We start from the raw sequence: 25,585 nt of genomic DNA, 5'->3' as shown, positions 1-25,585 counted from the left end.
TCACCATTTCTGGCTTCTATTGCAAATGATGTTTCAGCCTGGAGCCTCTAAAGTAAAGCAGAGAAGAGATGGGCATCCATCAACAAGCAGGGAACAGAAATGGTGTTCAAGCCACTTTACCCATCAAGATCAATAAACAAAGGTTTGAGAAACAAAATCGTCAGGCAACAATAAGCACTAACCAATTGAACAGTTAATATAAATGTTATTAAGGTCAATCATGCATCTTACAATTTAAGCATTCGTTTCCTTTTTTGTTCCAAGTTTTGGCCTGATTGAAACATGCTACCTGCAACTGTTCTACAGCTAGGATGGTAGAGATACTGAAGCTTACTGTGTGAGAGGGATGAAGATAAGCTCGGTGTCTGGAATGTTTTAACAGTTGCTGGCCCCTCTCCAGCTGTTGTCAGTAGTTGTACTTCCAACCTATAGCACGTCGATGGCCTCAGATTGGGCACAATAAGCGAATGGTGGTCCTGAGAAAGAAAACAAGAGTATTTTGGTATTTTCTTTTTCATTCAGGCAATCTGGACCATGTTAACACTGATTTCCAAGGCCAAAATCATCTTGAACTGTTAGTGCAATGCCATTACAGCGCCAGCGACTAGGGTTGGAATCCAGCGCTGTCTGTAAGGAGTTTGGACATTCTCCCCGTGTCTGTGTGGGTTTCCTCTGAGTGCTCCAGTTTCCTCTCACTCTTCAAAACATAGCAGGATTGGAGGTAAATTTGGATATTTGGGTGGCATGGGCTCATGGGCCTGAACGGTCAAAATTGCTTGGCCATTTCAGAGAGGAATTAAGACTTTATAGTATTACAGTGGAGTTGAAGCCACTGAGAGGCCAAAATAGATAAACAATAGCAAATTTCCCTCAAGAACATTTTGATCCAAGTATACCTTTCTTGACAGCTTTCAATTTAACATTTATTTTGTTAACTGAATACAAATTTTCCTGCTGGGATGTGAACTCAGATCTCTGGATCGCAAGCTCCTTTAGAGATGGTGGCAGAGAACAGTGTGGAATAATCAAGAATCACTTGGTAGCCTCTGTTTCAACTAAAGCTGTCGAAAACCAAACCCATGCTCTTCTGCCGCGACTGATCTCTCTGGTGAGGTCAAGGTCAATGTCTCGCTGGCTTTCAAAACCAACAGGATCTTTTCAAGCAGCTACGACAAGTCTGCTTGCCTCCTAACCTGCTGCTGGCTGCTACATCAGACCAAGGTGCTGTGTTCCCAATGAATTTAGTTCATTTATTAGTGAGAAACTGGTGACATCATCGGCTCTGGGTTTTGTAGCTTCTCCACAAATGCACACAGCTGTTGATTCAACTCAAACGAAGAAGGGATCCCATTAATAACCCAGAACTTTATAGTGCAGGAACAGCTTTCACTTCCTCAATGTGGAGATCATTATACATCAGAAGAATTTTCTTTATGCCCTGTTTCTGGGACACAATCACGACTCATCATCCTGAGAGGGTGTGCACTGCAAGACTAAATGACCATTAAGGTCCTGCACAGGTTATTATGAAGCAGTACATTTCACTCTGTTCACAGCATTTGCATCTAATCGATGTATTGCAACACGTACCCATCAACTTTCAATAAATGCATCTCTCATGCTGCAATGTTCAATTCTCTGTATGTGGAGCCCCTAGAGAAGGGCAATGCAGAGTCAATGTTTTCTCTCAGCATGTGATCTCTATCTCACCTTCACAATTCTTTCTCAGAGGTACAGCAGGCATAACAAGTATTTTAACAGCAGAATAAACAGGAGATAAAATTCTGAGCAAGTCATCAATGTTGCATTTTTGGGTCAGATTCCAGAATAACATGGCATGAGTCTAATTATTTCACAGTCACATAGCCCACTACAGCGAACCTATAATATTTTAAGGGGAAATCAATATTCAACTGTGATAAAAATTTAGCACAAGCACATTTGTGCTAAATAGAGTGTGCACCAATACTAGCTGTATGACTTAACTATGCAAAATGACGTGATCTGTCCAAATTGAAACTACTTTTAATCAGTGATAATATCATGAGAAGATTTAGTAACAAAGCAACATCAAATGTCACAATCTGCTATTGAAGCCACATTGTTAGACAACAGGACGGCATGGATAGTGTAGCGGTTAGCACAACACTGTTACAGCACCAGTGATCGGGACCAGGGTTCAAATCCCATGCAGTCTGTAAGGAGTTTGTATGTTCTCCCCCTGTGTTTCTTCTGAGGGCTCCAGTTTCCTCCCACCTTTTGAAGTGTACCGGGGGTTAATCGGGTGTAATTGGGCGGGACAGGCTCATGGGCCGAAATGGCCTGTTACCGTGTTACATGCCTATTTAAATTTAGGCAGGGGCCTCGATTAGTAAAATTTTCTTTGGCTTAAGTCAGGGTGCACTGCTTCAGCTGTGGATCTGCAGATGTCTTAATGCCCACAATATGCCTTTCCCCTTTGGGACTGGCTTCAGCTGCTAGTCTAGCCAACTGAAGGAGGTCTGGGACAACGGACTGTGGGGCACTGAGAGTCAGTAGTGGGAGGTAAGGGATGACAATAATATCCCTGACCTATGTATCGGGTAATTTCATAAGAAATAGTGCAACAATTTTCTGGCACTCAGTAGATACTAAACTCAACCAAACAGTTTCCTGGCACCTGCTACTTTCTCTCTTTACTTGGAGTCACCTCGGGATGAAGAGCTGAGTGAAATAGATGGGGGAGGCATGATTCCTCCTTCAGAAGAGACATGTGTCATCCCTCTACTCATGCAAGGCAGCAGTCTGAAAGCTCTCTGCATGCAAGCCACTCGTGTTCCACTGAGAAAGGAAACCTACTCTCCAGTGACACTTCCCAGCTTGGCGAAGACACCAAGCTGCTTCCTCCTGGACCTGAGAAACCTCAAGTAATTCCCATGTGTCAGAGACTGGAGCTCTAGCTGGCTCAGAGAGAGAGAGAGAGCACATTGAAGCAAGGAGACTTCTCATGGTGTCTTTCCAGAGTAGCTGTTATCTGCAGTACTGGGCTCTTGCAAAGTCTTTACAATCACCAGAAGGCAGTTCATGGTCCCAAGGCTCTGCTCAACCTCCTTCAAGATGGTGAAGATGGACTCCTTGTAGGGGTTAAAATGTGTTTCATGCTCACCATTTGCCTGTTTGTAGATTTTTGTTTCACATAGTTTATGTTGTCTCCTAGCAATATCTTTGTTTCATGGTCATAACTAGTTTTTTCTGCTTGCTTAGGAGATAAGATTTTAGTTTCTTTTGTTCTGCAGATTGGATTGTAAATGCTTCTTCTGACATTTTCCATTGACCATTTAACAACTTATTATAATGTTAACAGTGTTTAATATTGTTTAATAAACTCAACTTAACTCTAGTATGAATTTGTTTGAATGAGTAATAGACAACAACATTCTTTCAGCATCCAAGAGTCTATAATGGAAAGTAGTTACTACAATTAAGTCAATAGAAAGTTGGAAATTGGATTTGGAATTTGGATTGGGTCGATTGGGTTCTGTTTAGAGCATTTTGAACTCATGGAAGCACAATTGTCAACAGCAGAATCAAGGCCATCAGAAGTGGTAAGCCTTACTTAGGGAGTCTTTCTGTGTTTTTATTGCAAGTATGAACACAGTTTGGGTTACTGCCACTTGTCCTTTGAGGACAGTTTTGGAGTTATTGTTGTGCAAGCTTGGCGGACGAGTACGATAGTCGGCTAAATGGATAAGGGTGAAATGGCAGCTGCAGCTGAAGCTGTGCCCCCTGGGGAGTGACATATCAAGGAGATGAAGGTCACGGAAATTTAGAGGAAGAATTGCAATGGTGGCACATAGATACAAGTGGAGCCAAAGCTGTCCTCTTTATAAAGCTAAGAGGGGCAAGAGAAGCAGAGAAGGTTTTGGCTGCTGGGAATACAAACCTCACAGAATTACTGAAAAAAATAAACATCTACAGAATTTAAGAGCAGCCACTTGGAAATGTCTGATTCAGAAAAAAAAAAATCAGATATAATATTAAAATTGTGAAGTTTATTTTTTATAAGACATGGGTCCTATTCATGGGTTATTATCACAATTTAAAGAATTAAGGTGTTTGGATGCTCCAGAGATGCAGTGTCTGGTTTCTGGATCTCATCATTTGATTCATGTTTACTATTCATACAAGTTAACCTTGTTTAGAGGGTGAGCTTTGATTATACAGAAGTTTTTTTCTTTTTTAAAAAAGAGGCAAATTAAATAAATGTGTGTTTAATTGAGAATTATAAACATTGATAATTTTACAAAGATGAAGATAATGTCTGAGGGAATTTTTGTAAGGGAATATTATTTATAACTTACCCTACTTTAAAAGAAAGTATATTTTTGTCTTAGGTTTTATTGGGTTTTTTTAAACTCTCCCCCCTACTGAGGGTTATCTTTTTTTCCCTCTTCTTTTTCTTTTCAATATTATCCTTAGATACATTGTGAAGAATGTGTTAAATATTAATTCAACCCAATCCTAGATTTAATGTTTTGGATAAGATTGTTAAGAAAGGAATTATCGTTATGTTTTTGATTTACGATTTATGTACGATATGTATATGATATGGTTTGTGTCATTTACTACATTATCATGTGTACAGGTTCTTTATTAAACTCAATAAAAATATTTTAAAAAGGAAAAGGAAATGTCTGAAGGTGTGTCACAAGTTGACGATAATGAAGACGGACAATTCAAGCTGGAGATAAAGTCAGATATTAAGGCCAGCATCTGACCTACAGGATGAAGCACGACCAGAAAATAACGTGTCAAATGCTGGAACCAGGAAAAGCAAAGGAAGTTCTTCTAGATCAAGCTCCAGAGTTTCCCGTACTTCAAGTACTGCATCTGCATGTTTAAAGGCCCAGGCTGAAGTTACCGCTCTTTTTGTGAAACAAGAATTGTTTCAAAATAAATTTGCCTGAGAAGAGCAGGAGGAGCAGCTAAGGAGGAAAAAAGGAGCTGCAGGAGGAGCAGCGAAGGAGGAAATGGAGTTGGAAAAAATCCTTGCTGTTGCTGAGGTTAAAATGAAGATACTAACAACTTCAACGATATCTGATGTTTGAAGTAAGTTATCTAAAGGATCTAATGTTATGGAGTCGTGTTCTGAGGAAAGACAACAGGAAAAGAAAATATTTAATACTAAGGCAGAACATCTTGTTCCGCGGTTACAAGATGTGCATGTACCCAATCCTCAAACCCCGACTATAAACTCAGCGGACAGAGATGTGAGCCAAATATAATCACTCGGTACAGATTACTTCATGGTCCAGTCAAGTATCAGAAATCTGTGTACGCTCAGGCATGAGGTAGCTGCATCGTTAATCCAGTTACAGTTTCTCTCTTCTCTGCCCAAGAGAGAGATTCAAGCCTTTAATGGTGACTCACTTCAGTTCCAAGTATTTGAGAGAACCTTTGAATGCAGTATTAAAAGTAAGAGCCAAAAATTGGAGGATTGTCTATATTATTTGGAACAGTTCATGGGCAGGCAACCACAAGAACTTGTAAAGAGTTGCCTTCATATGGCCCAGAACTGAGGATTCAAAAGGGCTAAAAGTCTTTACTAAAGAAGCATTTTGGCAACAAGCATAAAATTGCTTCAGCTTATATACAGAAAGTTCTTTCATGTTGATCAATAAAACTGAATGACACGAAAGTTCTACAAACTTGCATCTCTTTCTAAGATGATGTTGCAATTCCATGGCAGAGATTGGCTATCTACAAGTGCTTGACATGTCTACTAATATGTGAATCATTTTAAATAAATTACCCTAACAGATGAGAGAACTATGGAGAACTTTAGTTTGTTGAATACCAGAAAAAAATACAATCAAAGGGCTACTTTTTACGAATTTGGTGAATTTAATTGAAGGGGACATTGCCACAGATCCAATGTACGGAAATATCAAAGACACTCAGACAGTGAGCAAAGATGTTGAGAGGTCCAAATCACACCCTAATCCAAAATTGAAAAAAAAAATGATATTTGCTACCATTGTTTCAGTTGCAAATTTTTTAAAAACTGATAAAGAAACTAAGGAAAAGGAGTATTTGCCTGCTGTGAAGAAATGTTTGTTCTGTAAATGCTTTGGAAGCTTGTGCAAAGCTGGAAAAGATGCATAGTGAGAAGATCATTTTTCTGAAGGAAAATGGAATATGTTCTGGCTGTCCTGAGTGAAGGACACATCATCAAAAACTGGAAAAAGTGACATATGCCATTAAAGCACCTTTTCCTGGAAAATATGCTACATACCTTCCAGGAAAAGAAGAACACGGAAAAGGAACAAACAGCAACAAAAATAGCAGATGCAAACAGTGCTGTAGCCTCAGTGCAGACAAGGGGTCTTACTGGGGCTGGTGAGGACAACTGCAGACTTTTAATAGAACCTGTACAAGTCAAGGCCAAGAAGGAGAGTGCAATAGTGCGTACTTATGTATTTCTTGACCCAGGTAGAACTGCATCATTTTGCACTGTGGGGCTAATGAATAAGGTTAATCTTCAAGGAGGAAGGTCAAAATTCTATTGCGAACTATAGGTCAAGGTAAACTCATTGAAACCAGTGTTATTTTGAGCTGGACTGGATAGTAACTATTTTTGTGAACCCCCAAGGCGTATACACTCAGAAAGCTATACCTGTGAATAAAGGAAACATCCCACATCAAAACGACATTGATCTGTGAATGCATTTCAAAAATGTTCGTTTACGCAAAATCAACTCTGAGATAGAGTTCAGATGTATCAAAAGCTCTGAAACTACTAGATATGATAAGGAGTGTGGGAGATGGGACTTACACTGTCAAAACTATGCTTGGTTAGACGATTAATGGACCATTAGGAGGAAGAAATGAGGTTCAGGACCAGACAAAATGCCAACAATATAACGATTGTTAAACTGGGAGCAGCAATCACGGTCGGTGCCAAGGGAAGGCATTCACAGGCATGGCCCTCCTTGTGAGATGCTGTGCCCCCATTTGCTCGCAGCCATCGCTCACTGTCAGACCTGCCCCCACCCACATCACTAGTGTGCGTCAAGTGACACCAGCATCCAGCTTGACACACTCTAGTGACTCGCCACACAATAAAAGCAGAACTTTTGGCTGCTATGTCAGAGGGATGGAGGAGGTTTAAGTCCACCTGGCAGGTAGGCCAGCACCATTATCCCCTCCCTGCTGACCAAATCTACAACAGTCAGACTGTGCTCCACCGCTGCCTGTAACACCCTCCCCCTCCCCAAGCTGAACAGTTTTAGAACAGAAGAGTAGTCCCCCACATGGTTGCCCAACCCCCCCCCCCCCCAACTAATACTCGCTCTGGTGCCAACCCTGGCAGCAGTTCAAGATTGACTATGGCTCAGGGATGACCAAGAACCTTCAAAGGAAGACCAGTAGTTCTTGGATTTGGTGTCAAAATCTGCCAAGCTAGTTAATGGTCATTATTGCATTGGATTACCTTTAAAGAAAAGAGAATTTACATGCCTGATAATAGAAGCATTGTCGAACAATGTACACTGAATTTAGAAGGTTCAAGAAAGATTCTTCCTTTCATTCAGAGTACACCAAATGCGTGTCTGACATAATATTTAAATATATGTAGAGAAAGTACCAGATGATATCTTGGAACATAATGATGGAAAAATATGGTACTTACCACACCTTGGGATTTTGCATTCACAAAAGAAAACATCTTCGAGTGGTGTTTGACTGTGGAGCAACCTTTAGAGGAGTTTCACTAAATTCTCAGCTCTTACATGGTGCAGACTTGACCAGTATGTTGATAGGGGTCTTAACTAGATTCCATAAAGAACCTGCTGTCATCGCTGCAGACATTGAAGCAATGTTTCATCAGGTGAAAGTATAAAAAGAAAACTTCCTCTGGTGGCCTGGTGTAGACTACAGTCAGAACATGGTAGAATACAGAATGACAGGGCATCTATTTCGAGTGACTTCATCTCCAAGTTGTGCAAATTTGGCCCCTAGGAAATTTTCTGAGGACAATATGAAACAGTTTAGCTCTCAAGCTATAAACACCATTAGGAATAGCTTCTATGTGGCTGACTGTCTTAATTCTGCAGCTTCAGAAAAAGAGGCAATAGATCTTTATCATGAGTTGCAAACAATCTGTTTCAAGGGAGGCTTTCTACTTATCAAGTCAATAAGTAACAGTCGTCATGTGTTGACTGCCATAACTGAAACAGAGAGGGCAAAAGAAACTAAGAATCTGGACTTAGACCACCTTCCTGTGGAGAGGGTGTTAATATTAAGTGTACAATGGAGCTGACCTCTCACAAGATGGGGGATTCTTTCAAAAGTCAGTTCAATACATGATCCTCTAGGAATATTGGCACCAGTAGTCCTAACTGCCAAGAAGATCCTACAAGATTTGTATAGGAAAAAGATTGGTTGGGATGATGTGATACCAGACTCTATTGTGCAAGAATGGACGTGTTGGATTCAGGATCTTCATAACCTGGAAGACTTCAAGATTGACAGATCCTTCAAACCCACAAACTTTGGAACTGTGATATCTACTCAATTGCATTATTTTACTGATACATGTGAAGATGATTACGGAACTGTTTGTTACTTGTTACTGGATTTGAAATGGAATGGCCGGAGTAGCTCCATTAAAACCAGCTGCTATCCCTCAAATGGAGTTGACGGCTGCTACCATGGTGAGCAGAGTGGACACAATATTGAAAAGAGAGTTGCAGATGGAATGAACAGACTCCATATTTTGGATTGATAGCACCTCTGTGCTCAAATACAATAAAACCACAAGGTTTTAAACTTGCATGGATAACGGAATCACTGAAATTGATAAAGTTTCACATCCAATACAGTAGAGATCTAGTAGCGCAGTTAACAATCCAGCCAAACTGGCTTCCCGAGGTTCAAAAGTCCAGTTTTTTCTGAAGAAAGAAATGTGGGTGTCTGGACCACGGTTTCTTCTGCAGCCTTAGGAAGAGTGGCCTCAAAATCCTGATAAATTTGAAGAAATCTTGCCAGAGGACCCTGAAATCAGGAGTATGGCTGTAAATGCTGTTCAGATAATGTCTGAACAAGGGGATCCAGTTATCCACTTAACCCATTACTTCTCATCCTGGAATCATTTGAAAAAGGCAACAGCATGGATGCTCAGACTTAAAAGACTGCTTCAGTATCATCAGATAACATCCATCAAAGAGATCTACCACAAAAGGAGACAGGAGATCTTGAGACTCAAGAAAACAATGGTCTCACAGTTGAAGAACTAGTTAATGGTTCGAAGGAGATCATCTGCTTTTGCCAGAGGAAGACATTTGCAGATGAAATTTCAAGTCTGAGAAAGGGAATGAATATTAAAAGGACAAGCCACATTCATAAACTCAACCCCATTCTGGAGAATGGTGTATTAAGAGTTAGTGGGCAATTGAGCAGAGCAGCAATGTCAGAAGAGATGAAACATCCTGTCATACTGGCCAAGGATCTTTACATCTCTGACTTGATTCTTCGGCATATTCACAAAGAGGTGGGCCATAGTGGTCACAATCATATCTTATCCAAACTATGCCAAAAAGATTGGATTCCTGCTGCCACTGGGTCAATCAGAAAAATTATGTTGAAATGTGTTGTTTATCAACATGTAAATACTCATACTGGACAACAGCAAATGGCAGATTTCTCTCCGATGAACGTTCTTTCATATGTGTTGGAGTTGATTATTTTGGACCTTTTGAAGAGAAGTGTAGAAGGTGTGTTGTGAAGCTCTATGGCATTATTTTCACCTGTTTAGCTGTAAGAGCGATTCACATCGAAGTGGCCTCATCACTTGATACAGATTCTTTCATCAATGCTCTTTGGCATTTTATTGCCAGATGTGGTCAAGTGAAGGAACCATGGCACTAATTTTGTGGAAGCTCAGTGCAAGTTGAGTGAGGTAATTGCAGCTGGAATCAGGTTCAACTGCATAATACACTGCTCCAGAAAGGAATCAATTGGATCTTCCACCACCCCCCACCGCTGGTTCACACCATGGAAGTGTATGGGAATGATTAATTCCATCAGTATAAAAAGTTCTTAATTCCACCCTAAAGGGGCAAAGTCTCGATGAGGATCATCTTCACACAGTTTATGTGAAGTTGAAGCTATCCTCAACAGTCGTCCAATCACTAAGGCCGCTACAGATCCAAATGATCTTGAGGCACTTCCCCCAAACCACCTTTACTCCTTTAGACTATGCTTTCAATGCCACCAGGGCAGTTTCCGAATGAAGACAATATATTTTGCCACAGGCGAGCAAGTGCAATTTATATCGGAAATGTTCTGGAAAAGGTGGGTAAAAAAATGTTCCTCTGTTCCCTGTTGCAAGAATGACAGAAATGATCTAAGATCGGGTGCAATTTCAGGCCAGGACATGTCATGGGCAATTCAGCACCTCAAAATTCCTTGTTTATGATGAAGATTGTGGATACCATTCAGGTCAAAAGAGGATTTCTACACCAAGTTCAGAAGACTAAAAGTGACTTTCTGAACAGACCAATTATCAATATCTGTCTTTTACAAGAGGCAGAAAGTTTTGATAATTTACTTTTATTTTCTTTTGGATTTTATCCTATATAATGCACTATTATGTACCACGTTTGATTTTCTTTATGATGGTCATTATTATTTTATAATAATTATGGGTGGGTTTTGTAGGGTTAAAATGTGTTTCATGCTCACGACTTATTGGTTTGTGTTTAACATTTTTGCTTCAGGGTCATAACTAGTTTTCTCTGCTTACTTGGGAGATAAGATTTTAGTTTCTTTTGTTCTGCAGAATGGATGGTAAAAGCTTCTTCCAACATTTTCTATTGACCATTTAACAACTTATAACAATGTTAGCAATGTTTAATATTGTTTAATAAACTTTGGAAAACTCAACTCTAGTATGAATTCATTTGAACAAGTCATAGATAACAGCATTTTTTTTTTATCATCCGAGGGACTATAATGGAAAGTCGTTGCTTCATTCCTTAATGTTCTTTGTCTTTAACTGCAATACGTGAGATTATGGCCTGATCGTGAAAGCATCCCAACCATGGTCTTCCTCCGAATCCTCTAGGGCAATACAGATACAAGGACCTTCCCTCTATATCATACTTCCTAAGCTTTGTCCCAGGTTACATACTGCTCATGCCTGGAATGTTGTCCCAATTCAATCTGCCCATCCTTAACTAACACACACACACACACACACACACACACACACACACACACATACACTCACTCTCTCTCTCTCTCTCCCTCTCTCTCTCTCTCTCTCTCATTAGAACAGGATGGCTGTCATTATGAACATAGCTTAAAGCAAAATATACCTGAAATATATAAATATATTTGACAAATATAAATTAGTTTGAAATTATGGACTTACTGGTGGCAATATTTGCGACTGGGATATAATGCTGTTGGGTAAGCTGTTTTGACGGCTCTCTGTAGTCACCTCTGCCCAAGTAACCTGAAATCCCGTTACAGGCTGAAGAAGTTCTACTTTAGATATCCTCCAGTGGAAGTGCCCTGTAATATTCCCTGCATGAATTATGAATGAGGCCGACAAGTTCTCGGGTTTGACAAGCACTTTTGGAATGGTTGTCACTGCAAAAGAGGAGCATAGTCCACAAAAATGTCAAACTTTGGTGCTCATAGATTCTTTCAAAATATTGTCTGTCACTAACAATAAAATATCAGATAGCTGACAATTTCTTTGCAAGCTTCAATAAATCTTAATTGTGCTTATTTTCTTACTACTCAGACACAGTAATGCAGTACCACATTTTTAACCCAAAGGAAAATATGTACTCTTAGTTTAAATTTCAAATTTGGGCCATTACACTAAGAAAAAAAATGAATGAAGCCACCTAAACAAATAGTCTATGCCTTGGCTGTCTTATTCCTGAAAGATAATCCAATATATAAGAAACAGAGCCCATTCTGTGTGTGTTGTACGCTACTTAATATCACCCACAATTAGAGTTGGCAGATATCCATATTGACCAGACAGTCCACTTTAGAACAAGCTCAATTGTTATTACATGTTTTCTCTAGATCATTTTCATTGGAAAAATATGTAAATTGGACATTGTTGAATTGTTCCTGTGGTTACAAATTGACTGGGGCTTTGAAACAAAGAATATTGCCTTCAATGTTCAGGGAACAGTTAGTTCCACAAGCTAATAGTACTGCATCTAAAACTGTGATGTCTGATCATAAAAGTTTGAAAATAAACAGGAGCTAAGAAATCCTACAACAATGAGAGAGGCTACATTAAATATAAATGTACACACCCTACTAAAAAGAGCATGCAACTCACCAGCTTTAATAACAAGACGTACATCTCAATATTCCAGTAAATATATTATGGTTAATGCTTGGCTTATGCCATTTCTAGGTATCACACTGTTAGCAAGCCTTCAAGGCCTTAACTACAATGCACACAAAAGAGAGGCCAAGTGAAGATGAGTGGGGATTTGATAGAGCTGTTCAAAGTCAGACAGGCCTTTGAAATGGAGACAATTTCCAGTAAAATGAGAGTCAATGATAATTTGGAAAAATTCCATAAGTGGAAGATTCAGAAATAAATATTTATGCAGCAACTTAATATGGTCTGGAATGAATTTTGTGTATAGGCCGGTGAAACCAGGGTAAAGGCCCTAACAAATCAAGTGCATCATTCATTATGAATGGGCTTTAGGAAGGATCTACAACAATAAGGTCTACAAAAGGAACTGTACATTAGGGTTTTGCCAGTTAGCAATTTCCACTGCATCTGAAAATTGCCACCTAAAGAACAGTTCCTGCTAGCTCCAGATACCATTCTTAGAGAGGTCTTAATGATGTATGAGTCACACAGGTGCCATCAAATTTTTTAGCTTGTGTGCCTGTATACACAAGTTAAGAAAAAAAAAAATTGCAGATAGTTATTGTAGCAGAAAAAATAATCTTGGGTGGAAATATTCTTCATCAATCATACTTCTTGTTGAGTTGCATTTCATAAGTTTAGACTAGCTTTGTGATTTTTATTAGTTCATTTCTATTTATACAAGTTTCTAACCTAGCTTCTCTCCTTGACAAATTCATGTCATTTGTCCCTTTCTAACTAATAAGGCAAGCTACTTGATCTTTCACAGTCAATAATGAAGCATCCTAGCAGAGTGAAAAGTGAGCACTCTGTATTTAAATCAATACTCCTTAACACCCTCAACACTTCTCTTTCTAACTCCTAACAATCTGTTTGGGTTAGCAGCAGAACGTCGAGCACCATTACGCTAAGCAATGGTGCAACCTCATGGTGGTGTGCTCAGTCTAATCCTATTCATGCTACTCATAGGCGACGGCAATGCTAGATCCAGCTCTAACAGAGTCATTACTTTTGCAGGTGACATGACAGCGGTTGGCTTCTTCAGCAACAACAATGAGTTGCACTACAGAGAAGAGGTGGAAAATTTCATGAAATGGTCCAAGAAAAACAATCTGAGTCTCAATGTGGACAAGACAAAGGAGATGATTGTGTACTTCAGGAAGGCCAGGGAGAACCACCCTCCACAACCCATTAGTAGTGGAAAGCACCAAGTTCCTCAAAGTCTACTTAGATAGTGACCTATCCTGATTACACAACATCTCTTGTCAGGAAGGTGCAACAGTGACTGCACTTCCTTAGAAGTGTGAGGTGGTTAAGGCTACTGGCCACCATTAGCTTTCTACAGGAGCTCTATTGAGAGCATCTTGGCCAGCTGATCAGTGTGGTACAATTGCTGTAGAGCATTGGATTGGAAGTCAATCCACAGCACCATAAAAGTGAAAGATAGGGTCACTGGGTTTGTCCTCCCCCACCCCCATCTTATTTAAAGAGGGCTCACAAAATCAGGGAGGACCCCTACCAGCCCACACACAGCATCTTCCAGCTACTCTCATCAAGAAGGAGATACAGGAGTATTAGACTGAAGAACAATTTCTTCTCATGGGCAGTAAGACTGCTGAACGACTGCTAAAACAACTCTCCGTGACTCTACTATTAATTAAGAATATTTATTTTAATATAATTATGAACTGTGTATATTGTTTGTCTGTATGTGTGTTATGTCTATATGCATGTTTTGCCCTGCGGACACCGTTTCGTCAGGTTGTTATTAGTACAATCGGATGACAAATAAACTTGCACTTGAACTGCATGAATCGCCAAGACGTACTAAGTGTTGGTAAATGGGATTAATGGGAATGGATACTTGATAGTTCTCATGGTCACATTGGTGCAAAGGACCTAATTCTCTTCTACAGTACCTCTGACATTATTACTTATTTTTCTTGTGTAGCCACTGTTTTCCATCAATCTGTGAGTATAATGATACAGGTTATGTTATATTTTTGTTAATCAAATGATAAATATTGTCCAGCACGTATTCTTCAAATACTGTTTTGTAATTTATTTTTATATCCATGGAGAGGAGAGATCTTATTCAGGTAAAGTGCTTTATCTGAAAGGTGCCATCACCAACACTGCTCTTCTCCCTCAGAATTATGCGATCCAATCTCCAAAGAGGGGCATAAATCGATGGATGATCTGACTCAAGGGACAAGAGTGATGTACTAAAGGAAATGAGGAAGTGAGAAAGAATCTAGAATGCATAGATTGGGATAAGTTGCTTTCAGGCAAGGATGTGCGAGGTAAGTGTCGGACCTTCAAATGTGAAATTTTGAGAGTACAGAGTTTGTATGTTCCTTTCAGGATCAAAGGCAAGGTTTAGAAGATATGGGGAACCTTGGTTTCTGAGGGATATTGGAGATCTGGTTCAGAAGAAGATATAACAGGTACAGGCAACTTGGAGAAAACTTGAGGAGTATTAAAAAAATGCAAGAAAATCCTCGAGAAAGAAATCAGGAAGGCACCTAAGGGTTTCTACAGGTGTATTAAGAGCAAAAGGATAGTAAGGGACAAAATTGGTCCCCTCAAATATCAGAGTGGTCAGCTTTGTATGGAGCCAAAAGAGATGGGAGAGCTCTTAAATGTTTTTTTTTTCCCCATTAGTATTCACTCAGGAAAAGTGCACAGAGTTGTGGGATATAGCAAAACAAGCAATTAGGCTATGGAACCTATACAGATTAAAGATGAAGAAGTGCTTGCTGTCTTAAAGCTAATTAGGGTGGATAAATCCCCAGTTTCTGACAAGATATTCCCTCGGGCCTTGAGGGAGGTTAGTGTAGAAATTGCAAGGGCACTGGGAGAAATATTTAAAATGTTCTTAGCCACAGTTGTGGTGCCAGAGAATTGGAGGGTAGCTCATGTTTTCCATTGTTTAAAAACAGCTCCAAAAATAACCCTGGAAATTATAGGCCGGTGAACCTGACGCCAGTAGTAGGTAATTTATTGAAAGGTGTTCTAAAAGATCGGATATACAATTATTTGGATAGCCATGGACTGATTAGGCATGGTCAATGTGGCTTTGTGTGTGGTAGGTTCTGTTTAACCAATCTTATTGTTTTTAGAGGTGGTTATCAGAAAAGGTGTTGAAGGAAAGGCTGTGGATGCTGTCTACATGGCCTTTAGTGAGGCCTTTGACAAGATCCCACATGGGAGGTTAGTCAAGAAGGTTCAGATGCTAGGTATTCATGATCACAAGATTACAAGATAAAGGAACAGAAGTAGGCTATTCATCCCATCGAGTCTGCTCCATAAACCCACCCTGAGCTAAACTGTTCTCACATTTGTTCCAAATTCGGGCCTTTTCCCAATATTCTTTGATACCTTGACTAAATAGATACATATCAATCACCCCCTTAAACTCCCCCACTGATTGAGTCTCCACAGCTGTATGTGGCAACAAATTCCACAAATCCACAAGCCTTTGGTGAAGTAGCAAACTGGATTCAACAATGGCTGAATGGGAAAAGCCAGAGATTAGTTGTGGATGATTGCTTCTCAGACTGGAGGCCTGTGATTCGTGATGTGCCTCAGGGATCAGTGCAGGGCCCATTGTTGTTTGTTATCTATATCAATGATCTGGATGGTAATGTGGTAAATTGGATCAGCGAGTTTGCAGATGACACTGAGATTGAAGGCGTTGTGGACAGCAAAGAAGATTTTCAAAGCTTGCAGAGGGATCTGGACCAGCTAGAAAAATGAGCTGAAAAATGGTAGATGGAATTTAATGCAGCCATGTGTGATTAGAGAGCTTAAGATAAAGGAACCTTTAGAAGGCAGTGATCACAATATGATTGAGTTCACTGTGAAATTCAAAAAGGAGAGGCTGAGGTCTGATATGTCAGTATTTCAGTGGAGTAAAGGAAATTACAGTTGCATGAGAGAGGAACTGGCCAGAGTCAATTGGAAAAGCACATTTATGGGGAAGGCAGCAGATCAGTAATGGCTGGAGTTTCTGCGAGAAATTAGGAAAGTGCAGGACAGGCACATTGCAAAAAAAAAAGAAAGAAATTTGTAAATGGACAATTGAGGCAATTGTGACTGATGAAGGAAGTTAAAGCCAAAGTAAAAGCAAAAGAGAGGGCAGACAAGGAAGCAAAAAACAGTGGGTAAATAGAGAACTGGGAAGCTTTTAAAAATGTACAGAAGGCAACTAGGAAGGTGATTAGGAAGATGAACTACGAAAGGAGGTTCACAAATAATATCAAAGAGGATACTAAAAGCATTTTTTAAATATATAAAGAGTAAAAGAGAGACAAAAGTAGGCATAGGACTGATAGAAAATGATGCTGGAGAAATTGTAATGGGAGACAAGGAGATGGCAGAGGAACTGAATGAATATTTTGGATCAGTCTTCACTGAGGAAGACATTAATAGTTTATCAAACACTCAAGAGTCTCGGGGAAGAGAAGAGAGTGGACTCAAGATCACGAGAGAGAGGGTACTTGGGAAGCTAAGGATAGGTAAGTCTTCCGGAACGAATGGAATACACCCTCGGGTTCTGACTTGGATATGATCTACAAGGAATTAATGGATTCTGGCATGGTTCTAGATATCTGGAAAATCACAAATGTGTTTAAGAAGGGAGAAAGGCAGCAGAAAGGAAATTTATAGATCTATTTGCCTGATTGGGAAGCTGTTGGAATCGATTGTCAAGGATGAGGTTACTAGAGACACATGACAAAATAGGCCCAGGTCAGCATGCCTGACAAACCTACTGCAATTTTTTTTTAAGAGATCACAAAGGGGACAGACAGAGGATATTGTATATTTGGACTTCCAAAAGGTCTTCGACAAGGTGTCACACATGAGGCTGCTTAACAAGATGAGATCCCATGGAATTACAAGAAGAATGCTAGTGTGGGTAGACCATTGGCTGATGGGCAGGAAACAAAGAATGGAAATAAAGGGAACCTATTCTGATTGGCTAACTGTTACTAGTGATGCCCCGCAGGGGTTGGTGTTGGGGGCCGCTTCTTTTTACATGGTTTATAAATGATTTGGATTATAGAATTGATGAATGTGTAGCTAAATTTGCACTTGATACCAAAATAGTTGGCAAGGTGGATGGTGCTGAGGATACACATAGGCTGCAGAGAGACTTGGATAGATTAGGAGAATGAGACAAGAGACATCAGATGAAATACAATATTGGAAAGTTTACCGTCATACACTTTGGTAGAAGAAATAGATGGGCAAATAGATAGGTGGAAAATTCAAAATTCCAGGGTGTAAAGGGACATCCTAAAGCAAGATTTCCCAAACATTTTTTCTTTCCACTCACATACCGCCTTAAATAATCCCTATACCATAGGTTCTCTGTGATTAGTAAGGGATAACTTAAGGTGGCATGTGAGTGGGAATAAAAGGTGAGAATCACTGTTCTAGACCTAATTGTTACTGAAATATTTTGCTTGAGAAAAATTGTCATTGGCCCAGTTCCTTTGGAGTTATGAAACCATGCACATAACGAGTCCATTAGGTATGATTAAAGCAGAGGTTTTCAAACTTTTTCTTTCCACTCACATACCACCTTAAGTAACCCCTTACTAATCACAGAGCATTTATAGCATAGGAATTATTTAAGGTGATATGTGAGTGGAAAGAAAAAGTTTGGGAAACCCTGCCCGAAAGGATAACCTCTAGGCTGAGTCAGTGGTGAAGAAGGCGAATGCAATGTTGAGATTCATTTCTAGAGGAATAGCATTTAAGAGCAGAGAAGTAATGTTGAGGCTCTATAGGCCACTGGTGAGACCTCACTTGGAGTACTGTGTACAGTTTTGGCTCCTTATTTGAGAAAGAATGTGCTGGTGTTAGAGATGGGGTCAGAGAAGAATGATACCAGGAATGAAAGGGTTAGCATATAAGGAAAGTTTGTTGGCTCTTGGACTGTACTCAATGCAGTACAGAAAGATGAGGGGAGACCCCAGAGACACTTCAAATGCAATAGGCCTGGGCAGAATAGATGTGGCATAGTTATTTCCCATGGTAGGAGAGTCTAGGACAAGAGAGCAGAACTTCAGGATAAAAGGGTGTCAATTTAAAACAGAGATGCAGAGAAATTTCTTCAGCCAGAAGGAGTGAGCCTGTGGAAGCAAGATCTTTGGCTGTATTTAAGGCAGAGATTGACAGGTATTTGATTAGTCAGGTTTATGGGGAAAAGGCCATCAAAGAAGTGGGGCTGACTGGGAGGGTAGATCAGCTCATGATAGAATGGTGAATGGCCTACTACATGCTCGTGATCTTGTGATTTTTTTTGTGAAATCAAGTGGTCTTGCTACTTTAGTCTTCCCCAAATTTTGCTAAGTCTGATTTGTATGTCAATATTTCTCAACCAAACTATTTCATATAAACTAAGTTAAGGGAACAGAAATTCTCTAGGATAGGATGCTCAGGAATTCGAGAACTCAAGAAATTCAATGATTTATGCAAAGAAGGAATGACCCCATTATCTAAGAATCTTGCCCATCTAACCTGCCTCACACAGTATAAGCTCAGACATTCAAAGAGCTGATTGTAGATTGCAGGAAAGGAAAACCAGATGTGTACAATCTAGTTATCAATGAGGGATCGAAGGTCGAGAGGGTGAGCAAATTTAAGTTCTTGGGAGTCACTATAATTGGAGGATCTCTCCTGGACCGAACACACTAATGAAAGAAAGCACATCAGCGCCTCTACTTTATCAGGAGTTTGAGGAGATTTGATATGACATGGGAAACACTGGCAAATTTCTACAGATGTGTAATGGAAAACGTGCTGACCGGCTGCATCACGGTCTTGTATGGGGACACCAATACCCTGAATGTAAAGCCCTAAAAAAGGTAGTGGACACAGTCCAGGACATTAAAGTCAAAACCCTCCCCACCATCGAGAACATCTACAGGGACTCTACCATCGGAGGGCAGCAGCAAAGGATTCACGCCACCCAGCACATACTCTATTCTCGCTGTTGCCATCAGGAAAGAGATATCGGTGCCACAAGACTCACACCAGGTTCAGGAACTGCTACACCTTCAGACTCCTCAACAATAAACTTGATCAGGGACTCATTAAAGGACTCTTACTTTTGATCTTTATTGTCTGTTTCTTTCCTCTCTATATTGCAGTCAGTTTGTGTAGTTTTATTTTTGCACCACCAATAAGTGGTAATTCTGCCTTGCCTGCGGGAAAAAGAATCTCAGGGTTGTATGTGATGTCATGCATGTAGTCTGACAATGAATTGAAATCGGAATATTCAACCTTCACAGCTTTCTCATTAAAGGCTAAAATTCATACTGCTTCATCTTTTGGGATGATCTATGCTACTCGTCATTGAAACACGATTGTAAATAGAATAGCAAGCTGGGTGGAAGACAAAAATTCCTTCCTGAGGCTGCACTCACCCCCATGACTGGGACAGCTGCCATGTTTTAGACCTTTCCCTCGAGGAGATGAGCATGAAGGAGTTGTGAAGATCACGGACTCAGCCTTCCCCTGGCCCCTGGCCATCATTGGTTGGACTACAACTTTATATTTGCAAGAAAATATCAGTCCTCGGAGGATGATGTAATTTTCCTATGAAAAAAAAGCATGAAATTTAATGTATTGGATTAGCCTTGTAATTGCCCCTGTGAGATAGGCTGCAACTGAATCGTGATATTTTTTAATACTATAACAGTAAAAAGTAATCCAGCTTGATTTCTTTGTAACTGAAAATAAAATCCATATAGCATCAGCCAGCCTCCAATAAATCTTATTACTTTCCTCTGGCATTCTGCAATTAGAGTATTCTTTTTTTCTTTTCAAATCACTTATGCTTCATTGCGATATTTATACATTGATGGTATAAATATTACACCTGGTCTTAAGGATAGTTCCCCTCTATTAAGTTACCCTACCTAAAGCAACCAGAAGACTAAATTGGATTTGCTCTTCCTTCCTGCTTTGATGACTGTTTGACAAGCTCCTGGAAGACCCAGGCGTCTGCCAAAGCAGTGAAAGAGAGAAAATTGAAGTGGAGGATAAAATGAGCACTTGCAACTGAACTTATTATCATAGAAGCTTGCTAAAGATGTTCACAGAATCAATTATTTTTTTTTAAAAAAAGGAAAGAGAAATAATGGCACTTACGTGGGTGATGACTTTCCTGGAAATCTTCGTGTCATTGTGCACGCAAGTCTCTGGCATCCACTGGATGAGATATCGCTCTGCCATGCCACCAGGATCTGGGGACAATGTAACTCGCATATTACTATCAGCAAATACTTTTGACATAGTTCACACTGCAACAAAAGGGTGATGCCAACCACATGTTAATCAGATGTGACAGGAAATATTACTTGTTCTGGTGTTGCCAATAATTTGGATAACTTTGGCAACACAAGAGACTGCAGATGCTCGTTTTTGGATAATTCTCTTTGATTGGAAAAATTACTGCAAATAAACCTATTCCTCTCTCAAGATCAGTTTTTGAGGGGTGCAGTCAGTACATTTCTGTGAAAAGCATAATATTCAAACTTCATATTTTGCATATTTTAGTTCAAGATATCACTAATGTTAACTTTGAATATTGATATTCCATTCACATGTCAGCAATGAATATTCAAGCTGATTATCTGTGGCTGATCACTTAAGTTCCAACATGGACACTGGAAATGTGAATATAAATATGCAGATTTGCATCTCAGTCTTTCATCTCTGTGGTCATTTGGACTGGTTATTGACATAATGAGGGAGGAGGGTTATGAATAGGATCCTCAGCGGGCACAAAGTTCATGATAGATTCTCTCTGGCAATAACTTAGATCAATCGTTATAAACAATCTTTCAAAATATTGAATGTTTTTGCTGGAACTTTTGTGAGGATATGGTGCCAGATAATTGGATTGCAGTGCACGGAAGCCTTACGCCAATGCTGGGAAAAATGTACCAAATGTTAATGCTTTTACTAACCTAATATGCATTTGAGGTTTTGAAGTCTGTTCATGTGCCTTTGAAGCAAGAGCAAAGCAACTCTGAAAGACCTTAAAAAAAAGCTGGATCTGTACAGCACCAAAATCATGGTATAACAACCCAAGATGCTTTATAGAAGTGTTACCAAATTGAGTCTGAAGATGACTGAAATATAGTGATTCCAGAGAGGATGGCTTGGCCAAAGGGAAAGTGTTTTAAATGAAGAGACAGTTAAGGATAGGAGGCATCCAGAGCAGGGATCTTGTATTCTACCAAACTTCCTGGCAAATTCAGGCTGCTTCAAAGGCTTGAAGCTACTTAAATAGTAAGTCTAGAAAGTCATGTTTTTTTAGGTGGTTATAGAAAAGGTGAGTGAGATTAAGAAATTTCGGGTGATAGTTGGGGTGCAGGTGTAGGGATGGAGAATTTCAAGCGTGTCCTGCATCCAGATGATGTTGGGCTGGTGGTGGTGGGAAGAGGGAGAAATTTTGCTTTGAACTAGGAACTGGACCGAAGAGTGAATGATGAATCAACCTGAGGCAACCAGTTTCACCCCAGTCATGATCTCTTCTCACTGTCACCTTCAGGAAGAAGGTACAGAAGCCTGAAGCGCAGTGTAATGGATGTGTTGCTAATATTTGAAGTTGACATAGAATTATAATATCTTAGCTTATGTCATGGGCTTGGTTACAGGGATTCACACACCACAGCACATTTGACAAACACTATGACACTAAGGGAGAACAAGAACAGATTCGATGGGCCAAATGGCCTACTTCCGTTCCTTTATCATATCTTGTGAAGATGTTAGCTTGGAAACTCCGAGTATGGCAGACAAGCCAATAATGGAATTATAATGGATCACCATGGATGTCAGGACAAGGCTTGCTTTAAGGGAACAGTATTGGATACATTCAGACTTGCGCTGGCAATGCTGCAAACCCCAGATCCATTTGACTGACAGATGCCAGACTGAAAAATCAAATGTTGGGACAGGAGAAGTTTTGCAAAGCAGACTGAAGGTGTGTTATGTCAGGTCACGTGGGAAGAGAGGCAGGATAAAGAAGGCTAGAGGACATTGTTTTTTGAGGCAGAGCACAGGGAGCTGAATAAAACCTGTCCTTTGTGAAAGGCAGGGTGGATAAAGCCTGTCCCTTGTGAAAAGGCAGGGTAAAAAGCAGTGATATTTGAACAAACCTGAATAAAACCTGACCTTCATGAAGGGCAGGGCAGGGTGAAAGCAGCAATCTCTGAGAAGGCAGGACTGCTGTTCTATCATCAAGAAAAATCTGTTCTATCTAAAAAGCTAGAGGAAAGCATGTGAATACACCAGCGAGAAGAATTCTCTCTAAAAGCCAACTCATCGAAAGACGTGCGAGTTTGTAAGAAAAAACTGATGCTCCATACTTGCTTTATAAAAACTGCTGGAACATAAATTAAAGAAAAGACCCTGGGTTCGACAAGAGATTTGAAATAGGACTTTAAAACTGACATTTCCAGAAGCAAGCCCTTGTAATGGTCTGGACTTTGAAACCACACACGCGTGTACTCACACACACTTTACACTTGCGCATAGCGGGGGTTAATTTAGCATTGTTTAGAATTATTGAGAGTTGTGTGAGGAATAGTTTAAAAGATTTTTTTTAATTTACCATTTTCAGGTGACATTTCCGTTGTTGTTCCTATGTTTAGAGCTCGTTAAGGGCTTGTTAGTTTGGAACAGCAGCAATTCTAGGTTCATGAACAGGTTTTTATTTGAACAGTTATTTGGCTTTTGAACTGCCCTGAACTATCCCCCAAAATAAACATATTCCGAGATCTGTCTGCACTTTTGAAACATTACTTTTTTTTGGACTAACTACAACTCTGAATATTTATTTTATATCCTTTTATATTTACACTATTTTTCTGTCTCATGGCACTCTGTGATAATTTAATATACTTTTATAATTAGTGTTTCTTATGTACCTGTTATTTCTGCAACAAGTAAGAATTTCAGTGCATCTCTGCTTTGTGTTTACGTATTTGATGAGTTTATTGTCAAACACTGTACGATGCATATACGTGCTAAAATTCTTACTTCCTCACAGTAATTCTCGTGCAAAAAAGTAGCGAGAAATAGTGCAGACAGTGCTTTGGTGATGTCTATAATCAGGGAAGGTTCAAGAGTCTGATAGCTGTTGGAAAGAAATTGTTTTTGAACCAAGAGGTACAGTTTTTCAGGCGGGTCTACCTACCACTATCATTTCATATCATGATTAAATTTTGGTTGGGCATTCCCAGTCTCAAAGTTGGTCTCTATGGTAGTCAGGGGTGATGGGGCTATCTGGAATTAAAAACTGAGGTAGAGGTCAGATGGTAGTAGAGGTAAGATAGAAGCCATGGATGGTGGGTCAGTAAAAGGTAATCTGATAATGGTACAAACCATAAGGAAGTTGGGGAGTCACTTGACGATTGAGGTCAGATGGACACAGCCATGCATTGCTGAACATAAGATAGATAAGGGAGCTGACCTTTAGTGATTGACTGCAATCTACTGTTGGCAGTGTTAAGATGGGGCAATAGGTAGCAGGGAGATCAAGGAGTTGGAAGAAAAAATTGTCTTTAATAATTATTCCTGTTCTGATCAGTGAGCTGATCATCCCTCCTCACCTCCTTGCAACTCCCCAGCTTCCTGAGGTTTGGCTAGTAAGGCAGGAATGACTTAAAGATTGGACTGTTAGGGGCGTGGCAAGATGGCGTTGAGGGAAGACGTGCAGTTCCACCTTTCCCCAGTTAGACTTATAAATACCTGATTTTAAAACTTGTAAAAGTGGTTAAAATAGTATTTTCAGACTTTGGAATAGTGGAAGATTGAAATGGCTACAAATGTGAAGAAATCAAAAACTCAGTTGCAAAAGAATTTACCCTATAAAAGTGTTGAAGAATTGAGGCCTACCTACCAAGTTGAAGCCACAGAGTCGTCGACTGGAGTTCCCAAACCTCAAAGGACCCCTGCTCGGCTGCGATTGAGCATCCGCAAGATGGCGCCAGTTCTGTGATGCGCTCGGTTGGCCCTGACCTGCACCCCCGTGTGCCCAGGTGGATCGGCCGAGCGGGGACAGATGCGCGAACCCGCAGTAGTGCCTTATGGTCTAGGGATGTGCAGTGTAGCGTCGGAGGATGCACCTGCACGGTGGGTGACTCTTCCGGGCATGCGCGGTGCATCGCGAGTTCGGGAATTATTAGAGAAGATGTGGGCTGTGGGGGAACCCAGAAGATGGCAGGCTGATGAGGTCGGTGGGTATCCAGACCCGCAGCCGCACTGGAAGAGGAATTATTGTGTCAGAAGAGGAAGAGAGCCCAGCACTATTGGAACCCACACAGGAAGAATATATGGGGACTAGGACTAGAGAAGGTAGGCCTCAAGGGGAAGTGATGGAACCTGGACTGGATTCTGTGTTTACAATATTGGAAGGGATTGCTCATCAAATAGAAAACATGTCAATGCAGGTATCTACTCAGATAAATCAAGGATTCATGGAAGTGAAAACTAAAATGAACAATACGTGTGAAGAGATTACTTCTACGAAGAAAGATATGACTAGTCATAAGTGATGTTAGTAGATGTATAAAAACAGTAGACACTGTACAGGATAATCTTTAAAAAAATTGAAGAAGCTTTTTTTGAATGTAAGAACCAAGTGGATCGTAATAGAGAAAAAATGGAAAAAGTGGAGGATTCTTTCATGGATTGGTGGATTCAGAAGAAATAATTATTGAAGAAGATTGACTCATTAGAGAATCAAGGTCGAAGAAATAATGTAAAAATAGTGGGTCTTCCAGAAGATATGGAAGGTTCAGATCCAGTAAAGTTTTTTTAAGAAATGGATTCCTAAGGTACTGGGCAATGAATTTTTTCCAGATGGTTTGGAGCTAGACTGGGCACATAGAGAGAGTATTGAGGAAAAAACCATTTCCAGGTGAACCACCATGAGCAGTTTTGATTCGTTGTTTGAAATATCAGGAGAGAGAAATTATATTACGAGTTGCAGTGCAGAAGGCGTAGCAAAATCAAGCTCCAATGATGGTTCAAAATAACAGAGTGTTTTTCGATGCAGATCTGAGTCAAGAAATTATTAGAAGGTGCCGAGAATTTAATTCAGCTAAAGAAGTATTGTGGCGAAAGGGTTATAAATTCGCTTTTCGTTACCCGGATGTA

At 40.0% G+C, this 25,585-nt stretch overlaps 1 protein-coding gene across 1 annotated transcript in view; it reads right to left on the bottom strand.

Moving 5' to 3' along the window:
* Window positions 1–227: 227 nt before the first annotated feature.
* The window catches only part of LOC138739523 (anosmin-1), a 221,031-nt gene continuing 195,673 nt past the window's right edge, over window positions 228–25,585 (bottom strand). The window contains exons 10-13 of the mRNA XM_069891769.1: window positions 20,564–20,658; window positions 19,837–20,008; window positions 11,414–11,634; window positions 228–476 (exon numbers count right to left, since the gene is read on the bottom strand). Of these exons, the coding sequence (XP_069747870.1) occupies window positions 228–476; window positions 11,414–11,634; window positions 19,837–20,008; window positions 20,564–20,658 (737 nt within the window). The remainder of the gene's footprint in view (window positions 477–11,413; window positions 11,635–19,836; window positions 20,009–20,563; window positions 20,659–25,585) is intronic.

This window comes from Narcine bancroftii, chromosome 7 (assembly GCF_036971445.1).
Source record: "Narcine bancroftii isolate sNarBan1 chromosome 7, sNarBan1.hap1, whole genome shotgun sequence".
Classification (NCBI taxonomy): domain Eukaryota; kingdom Metazoa; phylum Chordata; class Chondrichthyes; order Torpediniformes; family Narcinidae; genus Narcine; species Narcine bancroftii.
This window is presented reverse-complemented; position numbering and strand designations above follow the sequence as displayed.